Source organism: Filicampus tigris, chromosome 14, assembly GCF_054856515.1.
Source record: "Filicampus tigris isolate MCC_2025a chromosome 14, RoL_Ftig_1.0, whole genome shotgun sequence".
NCBI lineage: Eukaryota > Metazoa > Chordata > Actinopteri > Syngnathiformes > Syngnathidae > Filicampus > Filicampus tigris.
In genome coordinates this window covers 16381086-16393429 of record NC_141230.1, presented here as the reverse complement: position 1 = coordinate 16393429, position 12344 = coordinate 16381086, and the positions used below count along the sequence as shown (strand labels likewise).

Sequence of the window (12344 nt, the reverse complement as noted above, 5' to 3'; positions counted from 1 at the left end):
TGTATTTGCGTGCGTGTGCCCTTGCGTCTACATGGGCTAATGGCCACACACACTGCACACAACACACACACACACACACACACAGTACACAGTACACGTACACTCCATGCTGAGTTCTCCCTCTGCTTTCAATTATCTGCTGCTAGCAGCTGATGTAGCTGTTGGCTAGCCGAGTGTGCCCATTTTTTTTTCTTCACTACACCCCCAAGTGGCTCAGGGGCAGATGTCCCTTTCAAATAAACCAATACAGTACTTAGGGCTAGAATAATACACACATGCTGTACTTTATGCACACACATTTCTACCTGCGGTGCACCAAAGTAAGATCGTTAGTTGTTCTGTCAGCTGTTTGCTTTTCTGTGGCCTTTTCTTACAAAATGGGAATTGCTGAGGTACCAAAATTAGGGAAAATATAACTCCCCAGAATTCTGTTTCGGCTTGATTTGAGCAGATTTCCCTTTATCTTGAAGCTCCTTAACTTAAACACAATACCACTGTCTTATCAGATGTCATAAAACACATTTTACTGTGTGAATCCTAACACACTACACACACACACACGACACATGGCTTGAACCCAGTTCATTCAGTGATGTTTTTCTTTTTAAAGAAATGAAAAAATAAACTGTATCTTCTTTTATCCAGGAGCATCCAGTGGTTATTACCAAATTCATCCGTGGTGCCCGAGAGGTGGAAGTGGATGCTGTTGCCAATAGAGGGAAGGTATAGTTGGATTTTAGTTACATGTTACATTATATAAAAAAAAAAAAAAAAAATCTTAGGGCATCATTATACTGTCTACTGATGGATTTGACAGCGTATTAGGCAGACACACCTGAGTCTTGAGGCAGATTGGTTTATTAATGTGTGACCTAATCTTTATGTGTCTAGGTGCTGGTCCATGCAATAACGGAGCATGTTGAGGATGCCGGTGTACATTCAGGAGATGCTACCTTAATACTGCCAACACAGACCATTAGCCAAGGTTCCTTAGAAAAGGTCAATTATGCTTTATACACACACACACACACACATACTCTCCCACACACCCACACACACGCAAACACATGCGCAGACTCTTAGCATAGATAGATGAACAAACCAATACATATCTGGAAAAAAACTGAAAACAATGTTTTGTATGATGTTTGTTTTAAAAAGAATTGAATTTCAAAGTCAAAATTATTTTCAAATAATGTTGGACATAGATAGTACCTGCCATTAACTCAGGATCACAACCAAATGTCCATTGTGTTCTTTCAAACCTCTCAGGTCAAGATGGCGACCCGAAAGATAGCGCAAGCATTCGAAATATCAGGGCCGTTCAACGCTCAGTTTTTGGTAAAAGGCAATGACGTCATGGTAGGTAATCATTTCCAGTTGAGATGGCTGAGTGAAGATCATCTATCTGGTTATTTGATACAAATATGTGTGTTGTATGCTCTTTTTAGGTGATAGAGTGCAACCTGCGGGCATCACGTTCTTTTCCTTTTGTATCGAAAACAATTGGTGTGGACTTTATCAATGTGGCAACCAAAGTGATGGTTGGAGAGCCTGTGGATGAGGCCGGTCTGCCCTCACTCGAGAGACCCATCATTCCTGTAGACTACGTGGGTATCAAGGTGAGGTGGAAAAGCATTTATAGGACTACAACTGGATGACTGGCATTGTTTAAAGAAAAGTTTGCCATGACACGAGCGCTCTGAAATCACTGATGATTTTGTTTGGGGAAATACGGTCTGCACTGCAATGAATTATATAGTAAATTTAGTGCAGGTTGATGATTGAGATTTTGTTTTATTTTTTTTAAAGCATCATCCTTAAAGTGGAAGTAAACCCAAACCTATTTTTTTCAAGATTACCTTCTATGCAGGCCTACTAGTTGAAACAAGGCATTATTATTAATATGAAATATGAGTGAAGTAGCAAAATCCACCCGTTTTTAGCTATCTCAGGGGTTGGACATTTTGTCACTTCTGTCATGACTGAAAATGACATCACAGACCCTCAGGGCTCAGATAACGACCAATCACGGCTCACCGGTTTTCTGAAGCTGAGCTATGATTGGTTGTTTATGAGCCCTGAGGATGTGTGATGTCATTTTCAGTCGACAGAAGTGACAAAATGGCCGCCCCCAGAGATGGCTAAAAACGGGTGGATTTTGTTGCTTAACTCATATTCTGCAAATACCATATTAATCAGGATGCTGTCTTTCAACAAGTGGGCCTGCATAGAACATATTCTTAAAAAAAGTATGCGTTGACTTCCGCTTTAACTTCGATCAACCTAACCTCAAACATTGACCATAGTCTTCAAAGTTAATTACTCTGCCCATTTATGGTACATACACACATTGTAACTGTAAGTCTGAGAAGGAAAAAAAAAATCCAACAGTTCTGATCTCAAAGACCTTTTAGCTGACAGGTATTCTTAAGGAGTGATGGCGGAGCAAAGTAGTGCAAAGCGACGCAGGCGATGCTGTCAAGGCACCCATGGCAAATTTGACATTTTATTAGATGACTTATTTCAGAAATAATCTTATGCTTACTAACTTAACATGCTAGTTTTATGTATGTATGTACTCGCGATGTCTAACGGTGTATGTTATGTTCAGTCGTTCCTGTAAAGAGTCTGTCTATGACATCTTGACACACACACTGCAGATGCGGCAAGTTCAGCTTCCACTGGATCACATGACAAAGAGCATTTATTGCCTCATCCAAATACCTGAGAACGGTGGGGAATGAGGAGTAGTGGTAGGTGCTTTCTTCTACCAGCCTGGAGACTTACTTCTTTGATTGGATTAGAGAGCGTTTATGTTTCGCCAGCTGTTCCAAAGCCATTTTTTCAAAGTAATTTCTCTCTCTAATTACGGCTGAGCTGCTGTAACAATGGTTGTCATTTGAAGCTAGTCAGGCAGGTATAATCCTCCACTTTCCCAGCCACCAAAAGTTTTCAATTTGTAGTCTGCATGCTGGTGGGGAATATTAATCAGAGCTCTAAATACGCAATTCACTAGACTTTAAAACACTTCCAGAGTTTACTTGAACTCTACAAACGCAAACTTGCCGCAGAAGCTAAAGACGTTTCAATTGAAAGTCAATCAAAAAACAAACAAAAGTGCACTTAACTTTCTGCCTTTCCCAACACTAATGCACAATGATGTGAAAATTACACAGAAGATTTAAGTGGGTACACATTCAGATAAACCCCCATGACGTCTCTCGACTCTCACTATCTTCACTGTGTAATCACCATAGAAAAAAATCATTCCCATCCACAAAGGTCATTTTTTTCAGTTAGATGTCGGGGTTCTTTGGCTTGAGCCAAACTAAGAACTAAAGCATGAAGCCGAAACTTTGGTGGGGAAAGTCAGATTGCAGTGCATTTAAACATACACTGGCAAGTAGCGGACTGCCCAACTGTCTCAATTATATTCAATGGCAACTTTTAATGTTAACCTTACAACTTTTTCACGGCTAAACACGCCACTAAACAAAAGTGGCGCAAAAGGTATACTTAAATAATGATGATGATCTTGTCGGGAGTAACTCACAAATGACTTATTCAGTGTGAAATCTGATGCTAGTTGAACACAAAGAGGATGTACTTGCAGGAATGGTGTCAGTTTGATACGCGTTAATTGTACCTTTTGCCATCCAGTGTCTGTCACTATACGTCACTGGCATTATACTTGAACGAAAATACATTATTTATCGTAAATCAATATTTTTTGGGGTGTAAAATTGGATTTCCCAAGGCACACCAAAAGATTCCTCATTGCACGGTAAACAGTGGTTGGCAAATGGCTGCTTTCGATACACAGTAGCGACAGAATACGAACATGAAAACAGAGAATCAGAGATCATATTAAAAAGCCAAGTTTCAGTCACAATAACTGACCAATGCCAGAGTTCGTTTTAAGCCTCACCCGAATATGATTACTCCTCTGTGTTCATGCCAGCCAAAACAAAAATAAACTAAATATAAACTAGCGTTTGATTACGGACAAAAGGGCTGTTGTGTCAAAGCACCCTCAAATAACTATTCATATATTCATGTGAAGAATCCTTTCAGAGTTTCTTTAGATTTTATGGTGTTGAAAATATAAGATATTCATCTTGTCCATCTCCTGTTACGTTTTTCAAAAGATGTTACTTCCACCTCAGACAAGGATCAGTGTCAGAAACAATATGTGGAAATGTTTGACTTTATTTTCCTCAGCTTGGCTGGCACCCTGAGATAAAATTGTTGAGGCGCTTCGCCGCTTTCACAATTTCTCTGTCTCTGAGGCGTAGGTGGTTACTGGGGATATGGAGATGGGGAAGCTCTGTTATTGTGTGCTGGGCTTTGTGCTTTCAGACACACCATTACAAAATTGCAACACGACCCATTGTAATTGAGTCACAGGAGTTGTAGTCTTTAAAGACGAGAAATTTATCGCAGCCACCACCCTTGGCAGGAGTTAATGGCAGCTTCTGAATTTTTTTTTGGGGGGGGGGGACACAGAAGCCTGGACGGGTTAGTAGGTGGACTCTAGATCTGGACCCAGACCCGTTTCTATCCAGGCAATTTTTGGACCAATGCTAGTATTTATTTAGCTAGTGCAATTTTGACTTCCTGTAGTCTTAAAGTTAACAAGCTATAATATACCAGTGCAGCTTTCTGATATCCGTCATGGTCATTACCTTAGTACATGCATTCACACAGGATACACACAGGCCAATTGCACACAGTGTAACTCCTCCCACGTGAAGTCATTTACTTAGTGCAGCTTTGCAAGTGATGGAGTGGGTGTATGCGAGGCTAGCAAGTTTTCTCATACCTCAGCTACTGTAATTCAAAGTGATAATGGCATGTGTTTGTGAAAAATGTTAAATGAACAATTAATGACTTTAATAACATCTGGCGAATTTTATTGAAGTCTAATGCTACGGTGTATAGAGGCAAAATCATGAAAAAACTCCTTTACTTTTACCGCACTGTATTTTCTGGTCAAGCCTCAAAGTGACAGGCAGACTGACAAACCAACGTCTTTCTTTGTTATTCTGTGTGCATGTCAAGCATTTAAAATGATTGACATAATATGACCCACGGCCCGTTGTGAAATGTTCTGCTCTTGGCTAGAGAGTGTCATTTTATCTCATGTGCGTGGACATGTGGACGGTCCTGTTTCTTTCTGGCACTCTTTGAAAAGTGCAATGATAAGCGCGACCACATTCCCCACATTGTTCTCTTAGACATTAGTATGCTCACATTACATTCAACTGATTAGATAACTCGCCTCAAGGATGAATCCCTCTCGTCTCCACCCCCAATCTCTGTGTGTGTTCAAACACCAACCACTTTCTGCTGCACTGCCCTTTTACTTTGTAAAATGACATGATTTTTTCCCTCCTATACCACATTTCATTATTTTACTCAATCCTTCATATAGTACAATTGTTTGCACTCTATTTTTGTTATTCTCAGTATTTTATAGATGTATTGATAGCCTTATTTTCAACCACAATGCTGTTTATATGATTCACAGTGCACACTTATTTGCAATTGTTAGCCCTGATGGGGCTCAACACGCTATCTCTCTAGGTGGCAGCAGTGTCCTGAATTATTATTTTTTGTATACTGTACAGATATTTTTTTTACTTTCTTTGCTATATTATACACTTTTTAACTTGATGATAAACAGACTTCTGCTGTCTGACAGTTCAAATTTCACAGTTGGGTTTTTCAAGACCGGTTAAAACTCACATGAAATCTTTCAAAAGCATGAAAAACAACATTCTTCGTCTCTCCGTTCCCCACCAGGCGCCCATGTTCTCTTGGCCACGCCTGAGGGATGCAGATCCTGTCCTTCGCTGTGAGATGGCCTCTACTGGAGAAGTATATTCTTTTAAGTGACATTGAACTATCTGTTCATCTCTTCGGATTATAGTTGTCGTGTTAGCTTGATGTGGCTATGTAACAGCCAAGGTCAAACAGAATCTGCTTCTGGACACTGATTTGAATTTGATTTTGAAACTATTGCATGCATGACGTCAGTGATGGTGTCCAATCTATTCCATGATTTTATTCTAGGTTGCTTGTTTTGGACCAAACATTTATTCAGCCTTCCTTAAGGCTATGCTCTCCACAGGATTTAAACTGCCGCAGAAAGGCATCCTGATCGGGATACAGGTAAGGCCTGTTTGCCAATTTTATCCATTTCGCGTTTCATCCTGACCACATGACACCGAATTGGACGTGACAATTAATCCCTTAGGTTACCTGGTTAATACATTACAATAAGGGTTCACCTCTTTTAAATGATCTATTCTGGAATACTGCTTATTTGATGGCCTGAGCCACTTTAAACAGCTGTAGAATCATAATTAACGGTTAAATGTTTTGTGAAAAGGCCAGCCACCAAACGCTTGCCTCTGCACTGTCCCATGTCACCACATACATGAGTTTGAGTAAATAAGTCCTGCTGTCACTATGGGCTGTCAAACTGTGAGTTGGACTAATCCAACTTTAACAAAGCATTCATTACAAAGGCTGTGTAATTGGCACCCCCGGGGAAGTGGACCACTTCAAGGCAAATGCCTGGGGTCACAAACACACCCCAACATGGCTGACAGATCCAGAACACAGCTGTAGCACACTGTGAATTTATCTGCAGGGTTTAGTGAACGATTTTGGTTTGAAGGCTTTATGGTTAACCATACAATATTAAGGTGTTAGCATAAAACACCAGTGGTGATGAATACATTTTTGTTTGGCTTCAAGATTAGTAAAATTAAAAAAACATGCACAGGAGCAGATCTGAATTTATGAATGGCTTGATCTCTAATACATCTATAGATTTCTAAACAAACGTGCCACGTCTAATAACACTGCCATTAGGTTTTTACAAACTCTACACTAAGTATAAGAGCTTCATGGGAAGAATATTTGACCATGTGGAATTTTTGTCATTTTTACAAACTGGTTTCTTCTGCTTTTTTTTGGTTTTGTTTTTTTTAACTGCCAGCATTCATTCCGACCCAATTTCCTGGCTACAGCCCATCAACTGAAAGAGGATGGCTTCAAGGTGGGTACAAAAACCTTTTTTTTTGTTCACCAACACTAGCTAGATTTATTTGATATATTTAAGACATTACATAATTTTTAACAGCAGTTGATAGAGCTGCTCATTCCTGTGATTACAAACCCTGGTACACATGTACTGTAAATATGAGCAGAGCTGGGCATTCCGTCTATGTGAAGGACCGTCTATCCGTCACCGACGGATGCCCGTTTTGCTGACGGTTGACGAACAATTGTAAAATAGACGGATTAAGCAAAGATGGAAACCCCTTTACTTAGTCCACCATTCGTCTGCAGTCCGCCATTAGTCTATTTTTCGCGGCGAGGCTTCAATGGCTGTGGCGAGCGCGGTGTGGGAGGACCGGCCAATAGGCGCTTTTTTACACACATGGTTGTAGTGTATTCTTGGCCAGGAACTGTTGAAATGTATTCATTGATAGCAGGTAGGGTGCGGCAGATGCTCCCCATGAGATGGATGCCCGGGGCCAACGCCCCCTTGGCCACCCCTTTGCACGCCACTGGGCTTGATCAAACATGACCTGGCGTACGAGCGGAACTGACCTGTGACAAGCAGCAATGTGCCACAGGGCAGGGCAGAAGACTGCCAGAAAATACAAAGAAGCCGAAAGAGCATTACACCACCGAGACCAACTCCATCAACTCTTATTTTTATTGCGGTACAAGACTTGGAGGAGTTGGACCTCCATGTCTGAGGACCCACAATTTAGAATTGTACAACTTCACATCAATTTCAGAGGTTCTGCTGTGTTTTCACTCTATTTCGCTATGAAGACTATTGTTATATTTCTTTTTGCCATCCTGCAGCTCTATGCTACGGAATCCACCGCAGCTTGGCTTTGTGCTAATGATGTAACAGCAACCCCAGTTGCTTGGCCCTCCAAAGGACAGACCAGTTTGCCCAGTATAAAGAGGTTGGGGATAATTTATTTTCACCCTGATGTATTGTCTTTGCCATATATACAGCAACAAAGCCTGCCAGTTAAAAGTAGAGCCAAACATCCCTGAAGGGAAGCTGAAGTAATAAGTAAACCTTCTTTAAATTCCAAATTAGGATATCTGATCAGCATATGATGCTGAGATCTGAGGGCAGACCTCCTTCATTATCTCTGTTATATGCTGCCAACATCAAAGAAAGAGCAGTAGACTCAGCAGTCCACTTCATTGCATTTGGGGATGAATATGGAGAGTGAGGAAAGTCTTCATCATGACAGCAATGTCAAACACAATATAGAAGGGAAAGCATTTATTATTATTATTATTATTATTAGTAGTAGTAGTAGTAGTAGTAGTCTATACAATGAACCAGACACATTTATATTATTAGTAAGGTATTTCACATTTGAAGTCTTATTGATTATATTAACATTTAAAAGTTAATACAAATGATTGTTGAAAGTGAACATGCTGCACAAATATATGATGGACACAAAGCGTTGTGCTCAGTTACTGCTTCAGTTCACCGTTGATTTTCTGAACAAGTTTGTAGCCGTTGAACAATAATTGATGCACCTTGAAGGTTACTTTGGTTCGAGGGCAATGCCTCCACAAAAGATGTTCTGACTTTGCAACGGTGTTGCCATCTGTTTGAAATGAGCTGTTGCAGGGATTACACTCTCGCACAATGACAAACATAAGTCTGGCAGGCATCAGGTGTGCGAGGTGGCACATAGGCCAACACTTTATTGCGGAACACGACCTGTGTTCCCTCTGTCATCTGTCTTTCATATCATCTTTTGGAATCTATTCGTCATTCCACACTCTTGTCAAACACCGCAGCATGAAAAGACATGCCGTGTACAGTATATGTGACTGTAAGAGAGGGAGAGGTATAGTTGGCAGAGTCCGAAAAATTGAAAGAAAAATATTATTAGAATTTAGCAAAGTGCACATATTAAACACAACTAAAGCCTCCATGCATCTAACAGCAATGACACGTAACCATCAAATAAAACACTAGTTTGACGAAAAAAGGATCTGTTGCTCTCTAACCGTTTTTATGCATCTATTTCAGATGCAACCCTTTAGGTGTAACAATTTAAAACATAAAAAAAAAACAATTCTGCAAATACCTGTGAAGGAATTGTAGCACTTAATTGTTTACCGCAATACCTGACAATACCACAAACAAAGTGAGCCAATAGCAATGTTTTTTCTTTCAGTTAGACCTTTACATCAAACGGTGTAAAACAAATCAACAACAAAAAACTTAAACAAGGCCTCGTTCCATAAACACATTTTTGGGACTTCCTTATCCAGCTAGTTTGAATTTAGGATAACCATATTAATGTCAAACTGGCTTGCTTAGTGGCTCTGAGCAGATGGTACTGCCCAGGTGTCAAAATTCATTGGCTAGATTGTAATGTCAAAACGGCAGAATGTTTTTCTTTATGAAGAAGCATTGTTTGAAAAACCACTTGTGTGCAATAAAAAAAAGTTGGGTGAACTCAAAATTTCAAGGCAGCAAACACATTTTAAGTTGGGCAATTCAACAACATATTTTAAGTTTTGCTAATGGCAAAATTGGCTTTCCTGCATTTACTACAAAGATACAAGACTTTACACAACTAATGGTCTCTTGTATTGCCCCCCAATCTCACGATAGAAGTAAAAACAACTCAACAAACTTGCTTTGTTGTTGTTGCAACCGAAATTACTTTTTTAGCCCCCAAAAATACAAGTTGTATTTTTTCCATTGTACATTTTACGTTTACAGGACTTGACTTTCTTATCTCAATCAGTTTCTTTGTGTTTTCATAGCTTATTCAGGGAGGGTCATATCGACCTGGTAGTGAACTTGCCTACCAACAACACACGGCACTTGAAGGATAACTTCCTCATTCGCAGAATGGCAGTTGATCACGGCGTACCCCTGATCACTAATTATCAGGTCAGTAATTTACACTACCTCTCTTAAGTGTACAATGTGGTGATTCAAAGCTTCTTTTCATTTAAAAAGTAGAGTATATTTTGTGAGGTATTAATTTGAATAAATAAAAAAAAAAAAAAGGTTGCTGGTAACGTTTTTCCGCCGTGTCTAGGTTGCGAAGCTATTTGCCGAGGCAATTTGCTATGCAGATGAGCTTGACTCCACCAGCCTCTTCCACTATCGGCAGAAAGAACACCAACACAGAGGATGTTGACATCAAGGCTAGTGGTTCCTTTTCCGCCCTTGACTATATTTTCTAATAGTCTGAGCAAATTTCTCTCTTTGAGAAGGCTCTTTTTCACTGGTTTCATCAAGGTCAAGAAGGCAGCCGCAGCCTGTCAGGAAATATTTAGACCAAAACTTTCTTGCAGCATCAAGAAACATTTCGAGAGGCCTTACTAATATCGCAAGCTGTCCTGCCAAGTTGTCACGCTAAATTCAAATATGCGTTCATCCACATCCAAGGAGAGCCGTTACTAATACTGAATGTGGTGATAATAAGAATAGTGCACTTCCTTGACTTGCTCATCATATTGTAAAGTGAGATGTCGATCTTGCTTGTATCTCAGATTTTGCCTCACAACACGAGGGGGAAAAAAAAAATCCTCCGGGATGACGGCTCGTATGTTGGTGCGCTCGAAAGTCAAGGTGTCACTTTAATGTATCAGTTGTTTAGGACACTGAAATTGTAAATACAAAGTAAAAGCCTTGACGTGTTCCTTCACAGTACCAGTTTATAAAAGCTTTAAGAAAATGTATGCTAATAAGTAAAGCACTCTATATTATACGATACATCCCGTGTCAGCAGCATTTAAAGGTGTCTTAGTGTAGTAACACAACACCAGCGTCATAAAAACACCTGGATGTCTGAAATCCAGGGCCAATAGAACCACGTACCAAACCAACCAAATACAGCCAGGTAACTGGACCACGTGCTGAAACTGTCAAACAGTGTTTTGATTCATGTGTGTTGTAATAAATGAATCTCTCCTGTGTTCTGTATCGTTAATGTACATGATTGTGTACATGTTTTTTCAGTTGGGAGAAACTCTCATTTGTATTGAAAAAGGTTTTGCCACACAATTTTAAGTTAGCAGACTTGTATCAAGTCAGAATGATGCTCCTCCAAAAAAGACCTTGACGGATCCTCCTTCAGTCAGAATGATGCTCCTCCAAAAAAAGACCTCGACAGATCCTCATTCAATCGTGGGACATCTCGACTGAAACCCCTTCACACGCGTCAGTTGGAGGATGCATAAAAACCTGAAAGAAATCCACATACGGTGCAGAAAAGTCGATATGTAAAAAACGTAATACTTGTATAACACCGCCAAGCTGCTTAAAACAAGACAAATGGAGTGAGTGTCCCATAATCCTTCACACCACACTCGGAGCATTATAATGAAATTTGACACTCTTTATTACGTGGGTTTTCTCTCTCAAAACAAAGGCCATCTTATCCAGATAGTGAAGCACATAAAGCGATTTGGTTTTACTAAATTACACTAAACCTTCTCCTATCGCTTTAGCTATGCCAACCTAGAATACAGACCAAAAGCTGAGCCAGAATCAGGAGTTGATCAAACAGGCTCTCAAACATCACTGACATGCAGTCAATTTGAGTAACTCCCCAGATGGCCAATCAAAACCACATTGTCACCTGTGTGCTGATTTAAAATGGAATTAATAACACCACCAGTATTAATTAATATACAGCACAAGCATGTTTTACCTTGCGGTGGAATTGATTTATTTTCCGCCTCTGCCTGTAGAATATGCCTCATTTAGCACATTTAAGTCTATTTAATTTAAGTCATAGTTAAGAAGCCAGTGCATGTACTGTATATTGGATGACTTTTGTGGCTTCGGACAGCTTTAGGTCACACCTGAAGGTCAGAGTCAAGAAGCCCACATCTGATTGATGAAAAAACATTGAACGATATAGAGCATAGTGTGAATGATCTGAAATTACGAAACCCCCAAATCAATACCTCTCCTCTTTGCTTGAGGCTAGTAGCTCTAGGCTACATTAGTGGAGGCTGAAAAATCACCTGTGACCTGTAGTCCTACTGGATCAGTTTTGTTTTCTATGATGACAGTGGTTTGTGGTGTCACACAAAATTCCTATTCCTCCTTCAAATAAAATATTAAAAGGTTTGATGAGGCTAAGGCATATGAGTACTGAAATATATAATGAAAAAAAATGCCCAGAGTATGGCAAAAAAGATGAAGTTTCAATGGGATTTTTAAATCAAAAGTAGCCTCGTTGTCGTACGGGAATAGTTTTCAGTCCAGAAATAATGCTAAATAAATAATGAATATAATATAG

At 39.8% G+C, this 12344-nt stretch overlaps 1 protein-coding gene across 3 annotated transcripts in view; it reads left to right on the top strand.

Annotated features, from left to right (window-relative positions):
- cps1 (carbamoyl-phosphate synthase 1, mitochondrial) overlaps window positions 1–11041 on the top strand; it is a 28223-nt gene extending 17182 nt beyond the window's left edge. The window contains exons 29-38 of one of the 3 annotated variants that reach the window (XM_086052042.1): window positions 646–723; window positions 892–999; window positions 1273–1362; window positions 1452–1622; window positions 5809–5883; window positions 6079–6177; window positions 7013–7072; window positions 7894–8000; window positions 9847–9976; window positions 10128–11038. In XM_086052042.1, coding sequence (XP_085908168.1) covers window positions 646–723; window positions 892–999; window positions 1273–1362; window positions 1452–1622; window positions 5809–5883; window positions 6079–6177; window positions 7013–7072; window positions 7894–8000; window positions 9847–9976; window positions 10128–10229 — 1020 coding nt within the window. In that variant the 3' untranslated portion in view covers window positions 10230–11038. Of the gene's footprint in view, window positions 1–645; window positions 724–891; window positions 1000–1272; window positions 1363–1451; window positions 1623–5808; window positions 5884–6078; window positions 6178–7012; window positions 7073–7893; window positions 8001–9846; window positions 9977–10127 lie in introns of all 3 variants that reach the window. The other 2 variants (XM_086052043.1, XR_015089613.1) reach the window with 2 other exon arrangements.
- Window positions 11042–12344: the final 1303 nt, after the last annotated feature.